This window comes from Colletes gigas, unplaced genomic scaffold (genome assembly GCF_013123115.1).
Source record: "Colletes gigas isolate AHSC1104 unplaced genomic scaffold, ASM1312311v1 Colletes_gigas_Sc00009, whole genome shotgun sequence".
In the NCBI taxonomy this organism is placed as follows: domain Eukaryota; kingdom Metazoa; phylum Arthropoda; class Insecta; order Hymenoptera; family Colletidae; genus Colletes; species Colletes gigas.
The window spans coordinates 5,534,005-5,557,767 of NW_025106638.1; the positions used below are offsets into that span (position 1 = coordinate 5,534,005).

General features: G+C 37.2%; 2 protein-coding genes and 1 long non-coding RNA gene across 8 annotated transcripts in view; 1 reads left to right on the forward strand and 2 right to left on the reverse strand.

The window, feature by feature from the left end:
* LOC122397266 (centrosomin) overlaps positions 1–6,487 on the forward strand; it is a 53,430-nt gene extending 46,943 nt beyond the window's left edge. For 3 of the 6 annotated variants that reach the window (XM_043396332.1, XM_043396330.1, XM_043396334.1), the window contains 7 exons: positions 440–547; positions 2,006–3,247; positions 3,946–4,233; positions 4,437–4,661; positions 4,739–4,942; positions 5,129–5,360; positions 5,742–6,486. In XM_043396332.1, coding sequence (XP_043252267.1) covers positions 440–547; positions 2,006–3,247; positions 3,946–4,233; positions 4,437–4,661; positions 4,739–4,942; positions 5,129–5,360; positions 5,742–5,953 — 2,511 coding nt within the window. In that variant the 3' untranslated portion in view covers positions 5,954–6,486. Of the gene's footprint in view, positions 1–439; positions 548–2,005; positions 3,248–3,945; positions 4,234–4,436; positions 4,662–4,738; positions 4,943–5,128; positions 5,361–5,741 lie in introns of all 6 variants that reach the window. The other 3 variants (XM_043396331.1, XM_043396333.1, XM_043396335.1) reach the window with 3 other exon arrangements.
* Positions 1–9,193, reverse strand: part of LOC122397302 — a 51,814-nt gene extending 42,621 nt beyond the window's left edge. The window contains exon 1 of the long non-coding RNA XR_006259100.1: positions 8,547–9,193. This is a non-coding gene — a long non-coding RNA (uncharacterized LOC122397302). The remainder of the gene's footprint in view (positions 1–8,546) is intronic.
* A 1,050-nt stretch (positions 9,194–10,243) lies between these two features.
* LOC122397276 (LIM/homeobox protein Lhx4) overlaps positions 10,244–23,763 on the reverse strand; it is a 101,241-nt gene continuing 87,721 nt past the window's right edge. Inside the window, exons 4-8 of the mRNA XM_043396367.1 lie at positions 18,893–19,095; positions 18,227–18,419; positions 14,926–15,095; positions 11,659–11,874; positions 10,244–10,434 (exon numbers count right to left, since the gene is read on the reverse strand). Of these exons, the coding sequence (XP_043252302.1) occupies positions 10,244–10,434; positions 11,659–11,874; positions 14,926–15,095; positions 18,227–18,419; positions 18,893–19,095 (973 nt within the window). The remainder of the gene's footprint in view (positions 10,435–11,658; positions 11,875–14,925; positions 15,096–18,226; positions 18,420–18,892; positions 19,096–23,763) is intronic.

Here is a 23,763-nt window from a genome sequence, read left to right on the forward strand (position 1 = left end):
TTGCAAAGACCCGTTAAAATTGAAGTCGGACAATTGGTGTCCTTCCCTCGTAATGACACGATGTAAAATTACAAATTAGATATCTCTTCTGTTTTTCCTTTTAGGGGCCAGATATCGTTACCCTTGTTTCGCCGCGGAGTTGGTCAAGAAAACCGAAAATCTAAGCTCCTTTATAACACGAATGATCTCTACACGATGTTAATTAGCATGCAATCGTTCCCTCCCACCCGCTTTTCCCTCGATTATCGGTCCACGGGGTATCCACGGGCCCCACGAAACACGATAACCATTCGTTCAATTCGCACGCCGTTCCGATGCAAATTATTTCCACGCGATGTCTGTACATACCATCTCTGTAATCACTATTGTTCCACAAATAAATCGTTCAACCGATTTGTTGCCGAGTTTTATTGACGAGAACAATACTTTATATGTGCAGCGGCGATTCGACGATATGGAAGCCAAAATAAACGACCTACGAGACCAAGTAGAGACCATCAAGGCTGAGAAGAGTCGTTTGGAGAAGCAGATAGAAGTTAAATCGGAGGTAACTTTTTTTTTTAATCATAATTTGATACGGACTTTGTTAGAGTATCGTTTAAAAAATCTTAAAGTGAAAAGGAAACAATTATAAATAATAAAAAGGTGGTATGTCATATTATTTTAAACCTCGATAAAATGCACTTTGAATTTTTGCGGTAAGATTTTCGTTCTAGGCGTCTTTTCCTATAAGAAAAAAAAAAAAAATATTCCAATGTGCACACCATTTTTTAACAGTCAAACATGGAAAATAAATTTCGAATAATTTACTTTTCATTATTTTTTAATTTAAATTATATAAAATTAAACTTTAATTTATGTTTACCAAAATACATTATCTTTATTAATTCGATTTCACTTACTATTATTTCAATTAATCTCTTTGGTTAAAAACGATTTTTATATTTAGAAAACATTTTATACTAATTTCGAGATATAAGTTTATGGAGTAAATTTCATTTTTCTGCGTCTAAAAGTTTTTGGTGTTTTAAAAATGAAATCAGCTATAAAATTGCATTTGGTTTCTAAAAATGAATAAAATTTTTCATTCCATAAAAAAAACATGTACATAAGTTTCCATGTTGAAATGACTGTAACCAATATGATCTAACCAATCTTGCACTCGTTTTGTCTTATATTTGATGTTTCTAACCTGATGGAAGATGATGTTACATTCTTCAATTAGTATATTCCCTATAGATTCTCACAATGTTCAAAATTTCTTTGTGCATATATAGATCCATCCTTCTTTCTATACGATGTAATAATTCTATGCTATATGTTTTAATATAACTCTGTAGCACAATGAATCCATCATCAAATTTATCAATTTTGGTCACAACATACATCTAATTAGCCATTGATCAATGTCTATATTTTCTAACAATAAAAGCAATGCAAAATTGAATCACAAACAAAATTCTATTAAATCTTCTTAAAGTATAATACAAATACGCAAGTAAATGATCATTTTTCATAGGAACTCTTTTATCAGTTCAATTACCTTTCTGTACATCCTACGTATGAAAGTTTAAATAATTCTATCACAAAACAGGAAGCCTATTCGATGAAAGTCTCAGCATTTTTTTCTAATAGTTATATACCGCTGTGTCTGTTTAACACTTTGACTGCCACGTCACCCATATATGGGTGACATGATTTACCATTACGATGCTAGAAAAATTAATTCTCAAGTTAAGACATTGAGGGAAATAAATTTGGATAGAATTTATGAATTTTAACAAGGTTACGAAAATAAGTACTGAAACAAATTTTAGGTTATCTAGTTTACAATGGTCTAAAATCAAAAATCGATTTCCAAATCCGTAGTCTCCCCTTGTAAACTAGGAACAAATAACGTTAATCTATGTTTGTTTCACACTCTTTAATAAAGAATCCCAGGGCACTCAGTAATGCTAACCTCTAAAGTAGCACAAGATACTAACCTCAAATTCTTTTTTGACAGGAACTCCAAGGCCGCCTACAAGACAGAGAACAAAAGATCCAAGTTCTGGAGACCGAAAAGCAGACGATGAAGGAGCAACTACAGGATAAAGCTGATGAACTCGAGAAGCTGAAAGAAACCACGAGAAACGAGCCCGAAAGCCCGACCGAACGAGAGGATCTTCTCCGCGAGCTGAAGCTGCGGGACGTAGAAATCGAGGAGAAAAATCGAAAGATCGACCAACTGACGAAGGAGTTGCAAGTGAAGACGCAGAACTTACAACAGCTGGTCAACACGGAACTGTGGAGCAAGAACAAGGAGATCGCGAAGCTTCACAATCATATGACCGCCAGCCACGGTCACGAGAGGAGCCGAAACAAATCGGACATCGTCCAAGAAAGCGCCAGCTCTCAACTGTCTACGTTGATCAAAGAGCTGAACGACATTGGTATAAAGGTGACGTTCACAAATGAGGTGATTCAACTGAACTACGTCGACGGTAACAAACTCATCGACGTGAAAACCATGACGGACTATGTACAGAAGCTGGTAACGCAGAAGAACGAGCTGGAGAAGGAGGTCGATTACTTAAAATGGCTGAAACTGGTCTCCATGCCGGATATCGCCACGGAGATGGACGGATACGGCGACAATCAAACGGAGAGAGCCAACAAGTACTGCGAATTATTACGCACTCACCTCAAGGATCTGGTGAAGTTCATGAAGGAGATGTTGAAGAGCGTGGATCACGCCGATACGATTGGCAACAAACATAAGAAAATCGTCCTCGACGTTCTGATGAGCTCGAAGATATTGTCCGATGACTTTGTGAACGCGCTCGAAGGGATTTCGATCAACGATATACCGTTCAGTCTGGAAGGAATGAACGCGAGGTCGTTCGACAATTCGGTGAAGAAGAGTCGATCGGAGAATCTGCTCAGCGCCACCAAGCATCAAGCTTCCACGCAATCCGATTCGGAGGCATTCTCGGAGCCAGATAGAACGGTCTCCATGGCTAGAATTGGACTGCAGGAAACGCAACAGAAGTCTTTGAGTCGGTCAAGGTTCTCAAAGTACACCAAAACGTTCAGCGATTCCGAAGATTCTTTGGAATACGTGCCTTACCATAAAACTTATCAGAACGATCTGAACGAGACCGAGGCTAGCAATCATATACAAGAACTAAAGGAAACCAACGCTCTCCTGTATACTGAACTCAGCGCCCTCAAGAACGAACTGCATACTCAGGTTTCTTTTGACTGTGTAAGTATAACGGGTAGAGTTTCCTACTGATATATTTGGAAGAATCTTATCAGCTATTTTGTGAGTTAAGGTATTAAATCTTGCACGACGATGAAGACAATTTGTTGTTTGACACGAGGTGAAAAGATCTTGTTAGGTTACTTGATAGTTACTTCACGAAATAGACTTAAAACTCGCCTGTTTTTAGAAGCTATTTGGAGGTTCATGAACAATCTTTATGATCAACTAGTAAAAAATGCAATCAATCTAATATCAAAATCAATAAAATTTATAATTTTAATGGGAGATTCTGGAGGCCAAAATAAGACGAAAATCAAGAATACCAATTTGTTGATCGAGGCTTCGTTAAAAGAAGAATGGCAATCTGAGAACAGCTGCGTGCGCACGACAATGGTTCTCACTCGTAAAATTGTACCACTATCGCGCGCACACAGCTGTGCGCAGGTTGCCTATCTACAGGCGCAAACGTTTAAACGTTAAACGTTAATAACTTTTTAACGAAGCCTCGATCAACAAATTGGTATTCTTGATTTTCGTCTTATTTTGGCCCCTAGAATCTCTATACAACCTTTTATTTCACAATTTTTAAGCTTGATCTATGTATAAAATTTAATACGATTTACTTCACAAAAAAACTGATAATTTTATGGAAATTTACTTTCTAAGATTTATGTTACATTGAATTTTAAACGTTGCAGGCATTCAACGAAAAAATATCGCCGTTGATCGTGAAATTGGAAAAGTCGCAAAAGTTCTGTGAAAAATTGCAATCATCCTTGGACAGAAGAATGCACGAAATTCACGCGCTAAAGAAGGAAAGTAAGCAGAATAACATTTGCAGAGCGCAATTGGAGAAGAAATTGGTCGATTTGGAGAGTATGGCCACTGAAATGAATAAACAGAAAGCAGAGTTGATGCAATATAAAGAAAACACCGATAAAAAAACCGCGGATATGCTCGTAACGCTCAACAGAGAGAACGAGACGGTAATGAAACATTTTCCTTATACTTTTGTAATAAATTGTCTAATTAAGCTCAATTATTTAAAAAAAAAAAAAACTATTATATATTTGTAATACTACCCTAAACGTATGTAAATGCAATCTCGTATGTCTAGTATCGAGTATTAATCTTTAAAGCATTTCATGTCACTCTGAACAAATAACGTTAACGTCTGACCAAATTCCAGTTGAGGGCGCGGATCAAGAAATTGGAGGAGGAGAACGAGGATGCCAAAGCAACTATATTAACAGTCACGAAGGAGCTCGATCACCTAACTCTCACTCACAGTCAAATTCTCGTGAAGAACACGAAGCTAACGAACGATAAGTTACGTTTGGAGCAAGAAATTAGGAAATCCGAGAACAGATGCGACATGACCGTCCGTTCTATGCATGACAAATTCAACAAGGAGGTAAAACGTTCGCTTCTCGTTAAAAGTTCATGTTTGGTGTACTCTGTAACGCAACTGTTGATTGTGTGTCCATGTAGATCTCGGATCTGAATCAGATCAACGAGTCGCACAGAGTAAGATTACATGAATTGGAAATTGCCAACAAAGAGCTACGAAGGCACGTTGCAATGTGCGATGCGAGTGATTCAGCGCCAAGTTCTAGCGGCGTATCCTCTCTACCCACAGATGCGATAATTAAACAAACTTGCGAGGACATCATGCAAGAATATCAATCATATAACGTTAGTTGACAGTTTCTGTCAATTTCTTTCCTCCTAAGCAATAACTATCCGTCGAATTATTATTAGACCTCACGCCCCGTGTTGTAGAATTGTCAAGTAACATGATCTTGCAATTCTTTTGAGCACCATTTGCACTGTAGTTCCCTTGATATTTCAAAATACTACCAAACGTAAAATTCATTTCAGAATTCGCAGTACTGGCTGCCTGTAGGTTACTCGACGCTCGGTGGCCGCAGTAAATCAAGTTGTTCGCCAGATTTAGGGATCGAAAGCGACGCAGCTGTGACGACCATGAGGCCGTTGAAAGATACGTTGAAAATTACCGAGTCGATGACTAATTTATTGAGCGATGAAGATAACGGCAATAGCAACAGACCAGTTAGAGAAGTGGATAACGAAAGTCCTTTGCCGATAGAAGGTAACTTGAGCCCTGCTATATCTATAACATTAAAGTTGAAAGTACAAAAATCTGAAATTGTATGGTGTATCTCTCTGAAAAAAATCAAACGTCTTTGTACATGTTATAAAATTTAGGTTATTTCTATCTGAGATTTTATACTTCTAGTTTTCTAGTTTCTAGTTTCGCTTGAGATTTAGTTTTCATTTTTTATTTAATTGATCGTTGACAGATTTATGATGGAAAAAGGGGTGGCGATATGAACAAAGATTTGCACATTAAACGAATTTAATTTCTAGTGAATAATTAATTAAATAAATCTAGACTAAACAATATTTGAAGGCTTTAATGTGTACGTAATCAAACTATGTGAAAACTAATGTGTTCAATATTATATTGCAGGTCTAGATGAGGTGGAAGCTTTGAAGCAAGAAAACGAAACGCTAAAGAGAAGGTTGATGAAAACGAGAAGGGCATTAGAGGATACTTTCCAGCATCTTTCCGCGTCGAATAAGAACAAAAAGAACGTCGAGAAAGCTATAACGAAACAGCTGCAGATTACAAAGAGTATACTCAAGAAAACAAGAACGTACGAAGAGCCATTAGACAATTGACAGAGATGAGGGAGATCGACGCGAGCAAAAAGAAAGAAAATTGTATGCAAGGAAAAGAAAAGGAGCCGCGAAGTTGCATATTTTAAAACTGACGTCGATGTTTATTTTTTATAGCCGCGACTTTGCTACGTTTCTACTCGTTGCGTGCAATCCAATTTGTACAAATTAACGATCGACCACGACGCGTGTTATATCTTGTAAAAAAAACTCACGAAAAAGTATTTTGATACATTCACGAATCGTTAACCAAAAACACATAAATATTAAAACGTTGATCAAAAGCGTGCTTCGCGAAATAAGATGGAATTGTATATTGCGAGTTTTGTATATAATTATGTAAGTGTACTCGAGCTCTTTTGTAGATTGTCTCTTCTTACCAAAGGTTCGTGCAACCTTTCCATCGAATCGGAAACTGTCCATTTGTCATATTTCGTTTTTCCACGACATAAATTTACCCGCGTGTACATATAAACACCAATGTATCATTACACAGCATCTGTACATAGTCTTCGCAAATAAAGTGCCATTGATATTTGAAAAATTCTAACTTTAATTTATTTCCTAAACTGTGCTCCGTTCATAATAATCTTTTTCCTTTACAAATGACTCGTTAACTCTTTGGGGCACACTGGGATTAAAAGTATCCCACCATTTTGATGCACCGTAATGGACGGTGGGACATTTTTAGTCCCACCTCGAAATATTGCAATAGCTGCATGCACACAGGTTTACATTTCGTCTTATTTACGTAAAGCAGTTGGTAATATCTTCAACAAATGTTACAACTATTACTATTTTGTTTTTATACCAATTTTGTTTAATTTAAAACGCAATAAAATCTCTATGCAACATGGGACTATTTTATTATCTGAAATCTTGCGCCGCAAAGAGTTAAATCCATGTAAAATTTCTATCCGGATAAAAATTTAAAACAGCGAACATAAGAGAAACAATTGTCTATCCGTAACTAGTTGAATAACAATAAAAATTTGAATCATAGAATGAAATATTTCACAAAGAACAGATAAAAATTTAACAGTTCTAGGTAAAATTGGTATTCGAATGAAATGTTGCCAAATTGTGAAATAGACAAAGAAACGAATAAAATACAACACGATGTAGATTATGATAGAATTTTTATTATCACTCGATGACTAGATAATAATATAAAGATCCGTAGTAACTCGTGTCGATGAAGTTATGAACTGCGCCAGTCACGCGAATCTTTTTCTCTTTTTTTTTTTCATTTCATCTTTGCGAAACCCGGCGAGGAGCACGTATTCGGTATTCGTAACTGTACAACATTCAATATTTTCGCGAAATAATACCTTTCTCGACGCTCCCTCGTTTCGAGTAATTGAATTCTCGAGGTTAAAACGATCGGGGTACGACGTATATACAATTCTACAGTGATATCTTTCCTTTACCTCGGACCTTGTTCTTCTCGCATGATACGCCCTGTAGAGCATCCGTTCGAATAATACGAGGCGTCACAATTTTCGAGAAAACAGCTTTAAACGCGTTTAATCTCGCGAATCGCGTTATCGTGAACGGATCAACGGACACGTGTACACCCGGGGCTTGAAAACTGTCCCAATATAGGTTCAGATACTTGAAACAGTCACGAAGAACGTTTATTCTGACCAACTGTTACAAACAATCTAAATTTTGGACTATATCGGTTTAGGTTAAAGTTTTTGCATCAGATTTCGTATAAGTTCTATAAAGGTTTCGATAAAGCAAAGTAAAAGAAAAAGGCGTTCCAAATATCGATAATATCATGTTAAGAATCATCGATCTTTTTTCTGTTTCAAACTTACTAATATCAATAGCCGATGCAAGAACTTTAACTTAAACCGATTTAGTTCGACTTTTAGGTTCTTTATAATAGTTATTCAGAATAGTTTATCGTAACAGTTTCGACCAGAACCTTTATATTACAACGTTTAGAAACGTTTATTTTCGGAACTTTTTCAAGCCCCTGTGCACAGCTTCACGGCGTTCAAACGACTGAAGCGCCCCCTCGTATTATTGCACATACGTAGACGAAGTCGGCCAACCGTACGGAGGCTACAATCGATCGAACCTACCGCTTTTGATTATCGATTCTTTCTAAATCTAGCCGTAGTTTAGCGAATACGTGCCTCGCGCGTACATACATGTACAATGTATACATAACACGCGTATACGCGTCGAGACGAGGGCACAATTGACATCGTTATGACTTTGATTATTCAAAATTGTCAACACTTTACGGACAGAGAACGTAAACGAGTGATCTTTCTTGATCGAAACGAGAAAAGGAATGATCGCGAGAAAGAAACGATCGTCGATCAGAGTTTTCGTTGATAGAGGAATGCTAGAAGAAAATATAGGTTACGTTTCTTGATATTTACATAAGTTTTTTTTTTTAAATGGTAGAGTTCACGTCGTCGTCCGTAAAGCGTTAACCGCACAATCGAACGTTCGTCCGAATCAGATCGATTCCTACGAGACCTGATTCGTTGCCAATCGCCATGTTTGTTCAACGATTTCGTGTGCGTCGGCTAAATCGGGAAATGATCAGTTAATATGTTGCGAAAAGAATACTTACGTTCGATCGACAATTGGTGACACGCTGATATCGATGACACCTGGATGACACAGGATACCGAAACAGTGCCGTGTGATGCAGATCACGCGAATTTGTCACAAATCGAATAGTCGAATACTGACTGTCACGAGTATGCGTGAAAAGCATACGTCGGGCGATCGGAACGGCTCACCACCGACCGTAAGTAAACATTTCACAATAAAATACGACACTGTTAACGATTCACAACCGATCAGTCGTTCGATCGTAATTCGAAAATCACGTCTTCTCGCGTAACGACAATTCCTCCGCGCATCAGAAAGTCGACCGAGCGGTTCACTGGTAAAGTAGAGGGATTCTGGAATCGCTTCCGATTGGTCGCGAAACTGGCCAATCCTGCAGCACTAGATTTGTACACAGTGTGACATTACATTTTCATTACGAGAGAAGGCAATCGTTTATACCGTAACCGAATTACCATTGACCCTCGATGCATTTCTAAACAAACTCGTTCGATGACACGAATAAAAAATATCGAAAAATGTTCCGCTTGTAATTTCCAAACTGCGGATCTTACGCGTTCGTAGCGCGAAAAATATACGTCGAACGTACGGGAAATATGATGCACACATGCAAAATGGAATAATATCGTTATGGTATTCGATGGAATGTACTCCACGTTCGTTCAGTATATGCTTTTCGCGTTAATGCGAACCGTAAGAGCGCATAAAATCCGCAGTTTGGTAATCTGTTTCCCACGGGAATCGACGCGTCGGCTCGAAAGAACTCATCTGGTGGTTCTAAATTTCAATTTCGAGTTTCGTTTGCGGACGGCGTCGCTCATGCCGAGATCGTTGTACGCCGATCCTTTCTCGTCATTTTTCCATTCTTCTCTTATTGGAGTACGATAGAATCTAATCTGAACTATTTACAATAAATGACACCTGAAACTTGTAACGTCACGTAAGCGCGGTATACCACAGAAACGTGCCCCGTTGACGTTCGCAAAGGGAAATTACGTCGCACGCAGAGCACACGGTCGATCCGACGGAATTCGCTAGGAAAATGAAAATCGACCCCCCTCGACTCGATACTTTTCGAAACGCTTCGCCGTATTTCGGAATTCCACCGTCAGCGTACGGTTCGAGAAGCTATCGCGCATCGTCGACCGTTTATTCGTGTCACCGCGACGCATCGGTTCCAACGAACGTCCGGCTCGCGACACGCCTAAAACTACCTTTCTAGGTTAGGTTTTTCTTTAATCGACGATTAAACTCCATAGTACCGGGAAACGAGGAACTTGTACATAAATATATTTAGATTAATCGTACTATCGAATGCGTGTTTCGTGTCGCTGGTGAACGTAACGTAATACGACAAATACGCATTGGCAATCATTCCGATGACGGGAAACCGGCCGGGACGGTGCGGAGTATGGTGTGGAATGACTCACTGGCTCGAGTCGGTCCTCGATCGACTGCCTCGATCGATTTACAAGCGAAGACGGATCCGTCGATGGTACAATCGATACACCGTGATCCCCTCGAGACCGAGGCTCGAGGATGCAACGTCGACGATGGACGAATGAGGACAGACTGGTCTGTTGGATGGCTCGCGTAGTCTTTCAAACGAGTCCTGCCTCGCCGACGGGGTTGTCAGGTGAACGCCTTGTGCCGATCCGTTCCATACGGTGTTTGGCGACGCGCGGCTCTGCCGTGTTATGTGCTGTAGTGGGAATGATGGTGAGCGTGCGGAGGTGGTGGTTCGCCGAGCCATGAATCGGGCGAGGGTGGAAAATCTGGGTAACCACCTCCGCCGCCGCCGCCTCCACCGCCACCACCTCCGCCGCCCCCGCTCGATTCGTTGCTCAAATCCGACGCCGGACCCGGTACCATACTGCCTGCGCCACCTGGAACATTTTTTTTGTACTCGTTTCAGAGATTCCCATTCGTTCAATTCTCCGCCATCTCATCGTGGAAGTTTCGACTTTTTTCTTTACGAGGAAAGGACACCAACTGTCCACGACTTCGATATTTACCGGGTCTTTTCAAGGTGATAAAATATATGTTCCTAGTGATATTAAATAAGACAAGTTTATTGCCATCATTTATGTTTTCATTGCATATGTGAAAATTATCCTTCACCGTGTACCGTGTAGATTGACCAGTCAGGCACGCTTCTCACCTCGCCAACGCTACTATTTATGGTTCATAACTTTAATTGTTCATATCTTTGAAATTATTAAGTATCAATGCTTAAAATTTTGCACATATCATTAGGAACATATATCACTTTGCAAAAACCCGTTAAAATCGAAATCGGACAATTGGAGTCCTTCCCTTGTCAGTGTAATACTGAAACCAAAGACGAGTAGACCTACATCCAACGTATTTTTTCAGTCCACTTTTCTGGGGCCATAGAGCCCCATTACCATTTTCGCGTCACTCGCAACATTACCAACAGGTTACAGAAATGAACACAAGAGGAAGTGAGACTGAAAATGAAATTACAGAAACATTCCTGACCACACGTTATATTTTCGGTGAAGAATTTTTTTCTCGAAAGTGCCTAAGATTGGGGGTATGTGTATTCACCAAAAATGATTGTAATTGACCCTCGCAACCGAAAATAATTTTTCCAGAACGATTTGATATCTTTTTTTCGTCGAAAAATTTAGGCACCTATCCCCTGTCGATTTTTCTTGGAAATTCGTTTTTGTTTTTTAGTAACTTTGTTTGACGCTGTAGAGAAAAGTTGTTTAATACTTTTTTGTAGATATCCATGGGCTCTACTCCATAAATAAATTTCAATGAAATACAAGCACAATTGCAGGAGACCATTACAATCAACTACTTTTGCCTCGAATCCCTGAAGTTATACGAGACGTCAGAACTCATGTACAAGGTGGCTATTCATTAGTGTTTGTAAATGGAGTGGTAGTTCTCTGATAATACTGGATTGCCCTTTTTGATCCCTCTCATAGTCAACTCACTCAACTGACAACCATCTATGAGAGGGGAACACTAAAATCACCTCCGAATTTTCAGGTATTGCAGTCAGATCGGGCCACGAAAGTCCGTAAGGTGTAAGGTCTACTCGTATACTTGGTCTGCAATGAAACGGTCACACTTACCAAGGGTGGTGTAAACGGAGAGGCCAGTATCCGGTGGATATGGAAATTGTGGTGGTAAGGACGGTGATCTGGACGTTGACAGATAAGGGGGAGTCGTTGCACCTAAATAACCGCGTGGAGGGCCCCCGCCCCCGCCATTTCCACCTCCACCTGGACTCGCGCCTTCACCATCCAATCCCATGTTCACCACAGTCCCGTAACTGTCGTTACTCAAATCTAAATGAAAATATTCATTTAATTAATACATTGTCATGAATTTTTCTAATATTCTCACACAAGATACCAGTTACTTTCGCTATATTACACAGATATACACTTCCGCTTAGTGTCTTACGTATGAGTCATTATAGCATTGGCCGTCAGATTGTTCACAATCTGCTAACCGTATAACTTTTGGTACACTGCATTCAATAGTATGATTTAGCTTTTTCTATGACCCATATAAGGGTCACGGACAGTGAACGTGTCACTATGAATCTATTCAAGGTCGCAGTTTCTTGAAATTTCACATCATAATTAGCTCCTGATGGTTACAAAACTATGTATTAATATATTTTTTTTTTTTATTAAATATTTTGTAACTGTTTCCTTCAAGAGCAGGGAATCTTAATTGCATTTGATCGGCCATCCAAAAGTAGAACAGATTTATTTTTCGATTAGCGTGCCCGTCGGCTGGAAGGAAGTCAGTAAGGAAGGCGTTTAAAATTTAAACAAAGGCGGAAGTTTGCATAGCTTTACGGCGCGCATGGTTAACGGTAGGCATAAATTCGAGGATGGCCCGCAATCTTCCTGCAATCTCGGACACGGTGAACTGGCAGTTAGCCTCCACGAACTCCTGAATAATTGACGAGATCGTCTACCCCTCTGCTAAACGCTCGGGTACACGAAAGTTTAGATGTAACCGACATTAAAGCGAAACCGAGCGAGTTAGAATTGTTCTTTCAACTTCTCCATCCCCTTCTTTGCGTTTTAATAGGCATTCATTATATACTTAATGTTCCACGCATTAACACGTATTTTCCAATCAATTTTATACTCCACAGGGTGTCCCGCCAACCATGGGAAAAATTTTAATGGAGGATTCTAGAGGCCAAAATAAGACGAAAATCAAGAATGCCAATTTGTTGATGGAGGCTTTGTTAACAAGTTATTAACGTTAAAAGTTCCGACCGTACTGAATTTTTTTCTCGATAATGCGCAGGATTTCGGGGGTATGTCTATTCACCAAAAATGATTGCAATTGACCCTCCAATCGAAAATAATTTTTTCAGAACGAATTGAAATTTTTTTTCGGTCGTCAAATTTCACACCTCGAATTTTTTTCTAGAAAGTGGGTAAGATTTCGGGGGTATGTCTATTCACCAAAAATGATTGCAATTGTTCCCCACAACCGAAAATAATTTTTCCAGAACAATTTGAAATTTTTTTTCCGTCGTCAAATTTCACACCTTCTCGAATTTTTTTCTAGAAAGTGGGTAGGATTTCGGGGGTATGTCTATTCACCAAAAATGATTGCAATTGATCCCCACAACCGAAAATAATTTTTCCAGAACAATTTGAAATTTTTGAATTTAATTGTTAATAACTTTTTAACGAAGCCTTCATTAACAAATTGATATTCTCGATTTTCATCTTATTTTGGCCTCTAGAATCCCCCATTAAAATTTTTCCCAGCATTGGCCGAACACCCGGTATATTTCAATTTAGTTTAAATGGTAATTTGTCTTATGTTTGCTTCAGGATTTCTTTTTTGACAACCATCGTAGCTACTGTTCTTAAAATTCGGGGTAAACATTTTTTGTCACCTCTACAACAAAATACTTGGAAAATTTAGTTCTTCGCGGAAACATATTCGTGGTACAAATATATTCGAGGGCCCGTTACTATGCTTTTAACGTTTTCTCGTTTCGCGAATCGAAGGGGTTGGTTGCGCACACAGAGGGAAACCTGCGTGCATTTTGCGATATTGGAAGTGCAAATAACGCGCTATTGGTCGCTTTTCAGCGCTAGTTCTGACAACGCGCAACGATTTTTTGAATACGGAACCATTACCAGCACTGTTTGGGATGCAAACAGTGGCTCCACATATCGTACGAAACAATAGAAAAATTTAATTAATCATCGTATAATCAATTACGGGAACTTTGAAATCACTATACCAGTCGCGAACTAAACGGGCGATTATGTTACAGTAATAGCTGATTTTGGTTATGGGCTCTGAGTTCGCTTGGTAACGCGACCTAACCTAGAAATAAAAAGTGAACGCGTGGTCGCGATATGAGGTAAGTTATAAAAATGTTCAGTGAGGGGTTAGGTCTGGGTCAGAACTCTGGAATCAGAATACCAGTCACGAGCTAAATGGGCGATTATGTTACGATACTAGCTGATTTTGATCATCACATATTTCGAATCATACATAAAAACAGCTTTTCCCAAGTTCTTTTAGACACCGAATACTTTCCATTTTATAATACAATTACGGAAGATCTAGCGATTGTAGGGTAGATCGATGATGGTTGTAACATTGTACGATGCTCGCGACCTCTGTATGCAACACGAGTTTGACTTTCCTCCGGTATGTGTATCAGCCATGTAACGTAATAAACGCGCGCGTAATTTCGTTTTACGTTCATTTATATTATACAGTATACTAAGATATCAACATCATAGATTTAATTTCCAATGTAACTTAACGAAACAAATAAAGAATAAATTAAAACTTAACATCGGTTATGGGCCCAGAATTTTGTTGGTAACGCGACCTAACCTAGAAATAAAGTGAACGCGTAAGTGGTCGTGATATGAAACAAGGTGTAAAAATGTTCAGTGAGGGGTCGAGAAGTGAATTTCACATAACAAAATTAATCCAATAACAACTATAGACCATGAAATAGAAATATGATGTTTAAATAAAACACGAAATTATCGTGTAGGATATACGTACAGCGAGAAGAGGGATATTGCAACGTATTGTGACGCAGATTGCGAAGGTGATGTAATAAGATATTAATATTATAGATTTAATTTCTAGTTTAACTTAATTAAACGCATAAAGAATAAATGAAACTTTTAATAATCCAGATATTCGTTAACATACATAGCTGTAATTCAATAATCCCGGATAAGTAGGTAACGTGTTCGTACAAAGCACTGTCGCGTAAGTGCAATTGCTTTTACGTAACCTTATTCTAAAGTTCAAGTGTTACAACCGTCATCGGTCTATCCTAATACCGCGAACAGCGAAGAACTCGATTGCAATTTACATACCGTGATGACCGAAGGTGGAGTCCAGGTCGACTTTAAGTTCGTCCTTATCGAGAAGCTTATCGTGCCTAGGTGAATGTCCACCAGCCCCCGTTCCTTTCATAGTACCTCGGAAAAAGTGGGACCATCTCGTTCTACCCGCATCCTTCTTCAATCTCTTCTCCTTTGCTCTTCTGCGAAACAAAAGAATTTCAATTACAATTTGGTCAGCCATATTAATTTAAGTAAATGTTTTGGTTTAATCGCTAGACGACTGCACCTGAGTTAATTCGAGCAACGTAACCTAGAAACTTCGCTTAACGACTAAAATAAAAGAATCACAAAATTTAAGGCAGACATTTTGGTTAGTCTTGACACGGGAAATAAATTTGTTGAAATTAAATTATATTTCAAACGAAATAAGAGGTTGCGTTTTTTAATTTAACCACGAAGAATTGCAATTTTTCATTTATTAAACTACGCTTTTAATCTTGACAATGTGTATCTTTTTGATTTTCAGAAATTTTAGTTTTTAGCTTCATTTTCGTCTGTATCTTAATTATCATTGTTGTGCTCTGTTCGTCAGGCATTAATTTTGTTAAATTTTGTTTCACGTCACCCATATATGAATGACAGAATTTATCATTATGATACTAAAAAAAGTGATTCTCAAGTTACGACGCGGAGAAAAATTTTGGATAGAATTTATGAATTTTAACAAGGTTAGAAAAATAAGTACTGAGGCAAATTTTAGGTTATGTAGCTTATGTCTGAAATTAAAATGGTTACTTTTGCGGAATATTATACGTTTTGATCTGGTAGTGAACGTGTTAAAGACTCAAACAATGATTTATAATGGAATATTTAGTGTCTGCAACAATAGTTTATCGCAAGTATAGAATAGTTCGATACTTAAAGGAGAAATAAGCTTCTCAGAACGATGACTATTGAATTTTCGCGAGTTTTTAAAGACGGGTAGCTTGATCTTGCGATAACTAAACATTTTTTGCGCGTTATTTAATTTTTTTATCGGTTTGTTACCATTGAAAGTTGCAACAAAATATCAACTTTATCTTCGCGCGTTTTTTTCAAAATGGCTCGAGCTGCGTTAAGAATCGAGGAAAAGCTACTTGAAGCGCCCCCGTGAAAAATGCCATCGAGCACGTGAACGTTTTTATAACTTTGTTGCTTGTTTTATCTGCGTTTGTCGATGACAGACATCGCGATAACGTTACACCGCTTCTGCGTTTATCAACGTTACGTGTTGATTCATGCGAGAAATTGCAAAATTAACATTAACTTTTTTTTTATATTCCAGTAAAAAAAATTAACATTCTTCAATTAATTTTACACATAAAACAAATATACTTTAATAATAGAATCATCGACTCGAAATTAACATTTTTCAACTAATTAACGCTACAATTATACATGTATTAAAATAGAATAAATTATTTTTGAACTATTTTATTATTATTATTATATTTCACAGAGTCATAATCTAAGGCTTTTAATTAGTAACTTTAGATTCTAACAATGGTAACAAGGATTTAAAACATTTTTAAAATACTTGTTAAAAAATTGTTTAAATCTCTGTTAAATATAATATGTTTCGAGAAATTCATTATCGATGGTGCTCGAATAAAAGAATTTTTGAAAGAACGTATTGAGACACTTAAATACGTTCGCGTTACTGATTATAGTGCGCACGTTCATGCTATTGATAAAACGATTTTTTCAACGCCATTTGTTATAATATACGCAGCTCAGACACTTTTTCGAAAGCGATAAATGATATACAAGTTGCAACAATGTTTCAGCTTTGGATCAGCCCGATAACTGACAAGTTATAACGTATGTATAAAGTATGCACAATGTTGCTATACATTTTTACAAAAATATACTATTTTGTGTAAATTTCCACTATATTATAATATTATACAGGGTGTTCCGCTAACCCTGGGTAAAATTTTAATGGGGGATTTTAGAGGCCAAAATAAGACGAAAGTCAAGAATACCAATTTGTTGATGGAGGCTTCGTTAAAAAGTTATTAACGTTTGAAGTTTCGACAGTACTGAATTTTTTTCTCGAAAATGCGCAAGATTTCGGGGGTATATCTATTCACTAAAAATTATTGTAATTGACCCTCGCAACTGAAAATAATTTTTCCAAAATGATTTGAAATTTTTTTTCCGTCGAAAAATTTCACACCTTCTCGAATTTTTTTCTAGAAAGTGGGTAGGATTTCGGGGGTATGTCTATTCACCAAAAATTATTGCAATTGACTCCCGCAATCGAAAATAATTTTTCTAGAACGATTTGAAATTTTCTTTTTTCGACGAAAAATTTAAGTACCTAATTTCGGTAAGGAATTTTCTTCTCGAAAGTGCGTAAGATTTCGGGGGTATGTGTAATGACCAAAAATGATTGTAATTGACCCCCGCAACCGAAAATAATTTTTTCAGAACGATTTGAAATTTTTGAATTTAATTGTTAATATCTTTTTAACGAAGCCTCGATCGATAAATTGGTATTCTTGATTTTCGTCTTATTTTGGTCTCTCTTTGGTTATTGTTAAATGTTAAGTGAGTATTTTGAAGAATTTAATATTTTGTTAAATTCTTTGCAAACAGAAAATTAGAATTCATGAAATATTTTTGTAAATATGTATGTATAAGCTTCATAATATGGAAATAGTTACTATTATTTTATACTGTTCTTTCACGATTTTGTGTTTGAACGGATGGTAGAAACGGGTTACAGAGGACACGATGAATATGCTTTTCTATGGTATCCTAACTGTACATTCAGATTTTCACTTCTTAGAGTGGACAATGTTCGCGCAATCACCGAAATTTCTATCAAAATTTAAGTCCTGCTTAAAAGTTGGCGAAAGCTTCCCTTTACCTACGACCCATTCAAACGTTTTCACGCTTATGCATTTCCTGCACAAACGGTGTCTACAGTACGTTTCTAATATAAATAAATTAAAATGTAATTCTATCCCTGGTTAATTTTAGTCTTTGCTTTCTAGTTTCCGACTTGAAAGATCCCTAATATACTTTAAACTCGTATAAGTGGACTTTTTAATAAATTGACACGTTTTGTTAAAAACTGTTTTTTATTCTTAAAAGATTAATTGATCAGTGGCTCCAATGATCACAGTTTTATGTTTTGGGAATGTTTTGAACGTTCTAGCGTTTTTAATTTTTGTTGGTTCGAGGTTTTAGAACGCTGCGCGTCGTTTGCGTAGATATTTCAAAGATGGCCGCCGATCCCTGGCCAATTTGCATTTACGAACTCTTGTTTCTCGTACGAACGTACCTGTTCTGGAACCACACTTGAACGACGCGCATATCGAGTCCTGTGTCCTGCGAGAGTTGTTCCCGCACGTGTCTCGCTGGCTTGGGACTGGTGTTGTACGCCAATTTCAGAGTTTCGAGTTGCTTCGCCGAGATCGTCGTCCTCGGCCTCTTGTTCGGTTGGTCGCCATCTATGCTCCCCCCATCGGCCAATTCTGTAATTCCATACGACGAACACATTCTACCATTGCACGTTAATCTCACCGTGTCGATCAAATTCAATGATAAATTTCAAACAAATAATATTTACTAGTTCTGCAACTTCAAAATTAACTATGAACTCAAAATTAACATTTTTCAACTAATTTGATATACAAAACAAATATACAGTCATACATATATTAAAATAGAATAAATAACTTTGAAGCTATAATATTATTATATTCCACAGAACCATAATCCAAGGCATTGTATATTTTAATAATTCGATATTAACATTTTTTAACTAATTTTCACTACAGTTATACATATATTAAATTCAATATAAATTTCTAACAAATATTATTTACGAGTTCTGTAACTACAAGTATGGAGTTTGAAACGTGTTGAGTTAACAAGTATAGTGAATCTAAAGTCGATAAGTATTTTTTTTACGAATCGATTTATTAATATCGTTAGTTTTGGTTACCTTTCGCCTTCGCCTGCTCGTAATCGGGCTTGCAAACGAGCTTCCTGTCCTCCATGAGGTAGTACTGATCGCCAGTGTCCAGCTGTCGCGAGCAAAGGGCGCAGGAGAAACAAGTAAGATGGTAGGCCAGTTCCTGTGCTTTTCGTACAACTTGCGACGGCGCCAGTCCTTGGCCGCAGCCCGCGCATTTCGTCCCGAAACGCCTGCCACACCAACAACATACAACATTTTCACATTATGTTCGAGTATTAGTGACAGCAAGATGTCGTCGTAATATGCTTACGTTATCTTAACAAGAGAAATACATGCATCGAGCCTGCAAGCTTTTACACCACGTACTCTCGCGTTTTATATTATTTGACACAGTTTGGGCAATATTCAATCTAAGTACATTAATTTGAAAGAGCTTAAAAAGGGAAATTAATACAAAATTGTGCCCCCTATAGTTAATGACCATCCTAATGTTGCAAGAGTAGCTTTTACACTCAGAATTCTTGTGTTTGACACCGTTTGACATGGAGTTGGGCAAAATTCAATCTAATTGTATTAATTTGAAACAGCTAAAAAAAGAAATTAATACAAAATTGTGCCCCCTATAGTCAAAGACCACCACAATGTTGCAAGAGTAGCTTTTACACTCAGAATTCTTGTGTTTGACACTGTTTGACATAGAGTTGGGCAAAAATCAATCTAATTATATTAGTTTGAAAGAGCTAAAAAAAGAAATTAATACAAAATTGTACCCCCCCTAGTCAATGACCACCCTAATGTTGCAAGAGTAGCTTTTACACTCAGAATTCTTGAGTTTGATATCGTTTGACATAGAGTTAGGCATAATTCAGTCTGATTACATTAGTTTGAGAGTGCTTAGAACAGAAAATAATACAAAATTGTGCCCCCCTATAGTCAATGACCATTCTAATGTTGCAAGAGTAGCTTCCACACTCAAAATTATAATGTTTGATATTATTTGACACAGTTTGAGCAACATTCAATCTAATTACACTAATTTGAAAGAGCTAAAAAAAGAAATTAATACAAAATTGTGCCCCCCATAGTCAATGACCACTCTAATGTTGCAAGAGCAGCTTTCATACTCAAAATTCTGGTGTTTGTCACCGTTTGACACAGAGTTGGGCATAATTCAATCTGATTACATTTGCCCTATGATAGTGTTACTAAACGTCACTATTATAAATATTCAATAACACTTTGACTGCAACGTCAGCCATATATAGATGGCAGGATTTACCATTACGATACTAGAAAAATTAATTCTCATGTTCGAGGGAAATAAATTTGAATAGTTTGTGAATTTTAACAGGGTTACGGAAATAGGTAGCGAAACAAATTGTAGGTTATGTAGGTTACAATGGTCTAAAATGAAAATTGTACTTGTGCAGAATATTATACGGTTTTGATCTGGCAGTGAACGTGTTAATACTTCCGGAATGTCGAAACAGAATATTGAAATTTAATCATAATCATTGAAATTTCGAAATTTGAATTGAAACAGGTTGTACCTGTCTAATTTTGCAGGAGTCATTTTCTCGCCAAGTATTATAATTTCGAGGAGTTGTTAAAAAAGAAATACAAAATTATAACCTGTATAACGATCACCCTAACGCGCAAGAGCAGTCGGCATTATGCATTCAAACTACAAGATTCCTATCAATATTTCTTTAATGTAACAATAATCGATGGTTTCCAATTCGCTCCGCCTTCTTCAGATTGTTGCTATCGGCGACGTCAAACGACTTCCTTTCGCGTTTCGAAAGAAAATCACGGTACGCTCGTTTCATTTCCAAGAATAATTAAAGAGCCCTCGTGTTTGTTGTTATAGATAGTAAATCAGTGATTTATCAGACTCAGATGATCTTTTTACAGTTATCGAACGCGTTGCAAGGGCTATGCATTCTGCTTCCCTGGAGATTCTGATCCGAAGAAAGAACGAACGCCGCGAAGAAGAGCAAGACGAGAGGGGGAGGGGAGTTCCTTCGATTCGGCTAACAGGAGAAGAAAAATGGCGTCTTCTGCTCGCGAAGGTGTGGGTAAATGCGAAAAGGCACGCTCTTCTGACACAATCAATACCAGCGCCAGATATACACACGCACGTGCGCGCGCGTACACACGCACACAACCACACACATTCGATCGTAACTCTTGCTTCTGTTTCTCCTGTTCCCTGTTATCCGCGATGAATAATATATATGGAGTTTCGGTTATCCGGGTGGAGATTTTTGCCAGCGATAAAGTACCTATCGATAAACGTCTTATGCCTACTTACGCGCTATCTGTTTAGATAATGTTTCGAGAAAAAGTGTGCTTGTATCTCGTCAATGCGATTAGGTAATATCGCCGTACACGTGGTGCGTGTAACGTGATGGAAAAGTATTTTAAATAAATGTTTAACACGTTGATTGCTACCGGTGGTCACCGGTGACCGGCACTCTGAACTCTCAACGTGCATTATTGTTTGCAATGGAAGAAACCTAATACTTGTACAATGATAAATAACACTATTTTCTATAGTAAACTAACTACTTTAATTTGGAATGTTGTGAAACAACAAATTTACCATTTAATAATCGAATATTTCTTTGTCTCTATAATTTGAACAAATATCGATAATGTGTTAAATATATTATCGTAAATTAGATTTTTATTAGTAAAGTAATGGATAATGGTAAAATACATTTATCTAAATTATTGCTTCGTTTCCATTAACACGTCGATTGCCACCGGTGGTCACCGGTGACCGGCACTCTGAACTTTCAACGTGTATTATTGTTTGTAATGGAAGAAACCTAACACTTGTAAAATTGTAAATAACGCTACTTTCTATAGTAAACTAACTACTTTAATTTGGAATGTTGTGAAACAACAAATTTACCATTTAATTATCGAATATTTCTTTGTCTCTATAATTTGAACAAATATCGATAATGTGTTAAATATATTATCGTAAATTGGATTTTTATTAGTAAAGTAATGGATAATGGTAAAATACATTTATCTAAATTATTGCTTCGTTTTCACTAACACGTTGATTGCCACGGTGGTCACCGGTGACCGGCACTCTGAACTTACGGACATGTTGCAATATTGCTTTGGAGGAACCCTAACACTTGTTAAATTGTAAATAACGCTATTTTAATTTGGAATATCGTAAAATAATTCATCATTTAATTATCGAACATTTCCATGTGTCTATAATCTGAACAAATGTTGAGGTCATCTTTGGGTATGGGTCATTCCATGCGGAGTCGGACACCTTTCGGAGTACCACGTCGGATTTTGTTCTACTTTGAATATGTTGTAGTCTTTAGTGATATATAAACGTATCTCGAAGGATTTTTAAAAATGTTAAAAATTGTTGATTTTACATCTGTTTGAAATATAGAGCTCACTTTTTTTCAATAGCTGGAAAGACGTGGCCTGGCTACAACAATCTGTGGAACACGCAATTTTCACTTATTTACACCAACTAAAGAAGTAACGCATTTAACTGCCCGAATGTATTCAGACAGTGAAAAATCAACAGTTGTAGCTGTTATGAGGTAAATAATTTTATAACAAACAATTTAATCCGGTAGATGATTATTGGTACAATCTAACCATTATTCCTTAACCGAACCAAATCCCATTACATCCCATCATATCCTATAACGCCTCCCGATGGAAGAATACTCATCACCTTCTCGTGGTTTCCATTGAACATTGACAACTTAAATGTGTATAATGCTAAGTGTCATTTACAAAGAATGAGTGTCCAATAACTGTTACACCTTCCAGCAGTCAAACACTCTATGTGTAACAATAGCAGGTATAGCCGCTTGGCTGTTGCAGGCACGCGTGACTTGGCCGGTCGAGTCAGCGTGCCACGACGCGACGCAGCGTTCCATTCAATTAATTTTTATAAGGCCAATTTTAAAGTGTCCGTATTTTTAAAACTAGGTCCGTGAAGGGAACAAACAGGACTATATGCCCAATTTTTTTCAGATTTTTAAATATTTCCCCGCTATACAAAAATGACATTTGTTGTAAACAATTGCAAAATAAATAGTTAAAAAAATTTTTTTTTTAATTGAAATAATTTTTATTTGATACTCCCATAGGTCTGCTACAAGTACCTAAAATTTCATTTTTATAACTTCCTTACTTTAGCAGCTATTATTTATTGAAAAAATGTGAGCTCTATATTTCAAACAGATGTAAAACCAACAATTTTTAAAATTTTTAAAAATCCTTCGAGATACGTTTATACAGGGTGTCTCACCCGATTTTGACATCTTGATTTTCTCGCTATTGTTACTCGTAACAAAAAATGTTTCAGCGGAGGCTTGAATGGTATCGAGTGGAGCATATTCTGATGTTATTAGTTTTATCGTGAGTGGACGCGTAAAGGTCATATAAAGGTCAACTTTGTTTTTTTAAATGGAATGAGGTATTTTTTAATACATCAATCGATTCAGCTGGACAATCGTTATAAAAAAGTACTAACTATGTAACGTCGAAAAATTAGTAGTTCAAGAGATATTTCAATTTAAATTATTTAAATTCTTAAGGCATCATTACTACCGCACTAAGACGTTGGCTCTGTTTACCAACGTTAGACTAGTACAACAGTAATGGTGTTTTAGAATGATTTAAATTGAAATATCCCGTGAACTACTAATTTTTCGACGTTACATAGTTAGTACTTTTTTATAACGATTGTCCAGCTGAATCGATTGATGTATTAAAAAATACCTCATTCCATTTAAAAAAACAAAGTTGACCTTTATATGACCTTTACGCGTCCACTCACGAAAAAACTAATAACATCAGAATATGCTCCACTCGATGCCACTCAAGCCTCCGCTGAAACA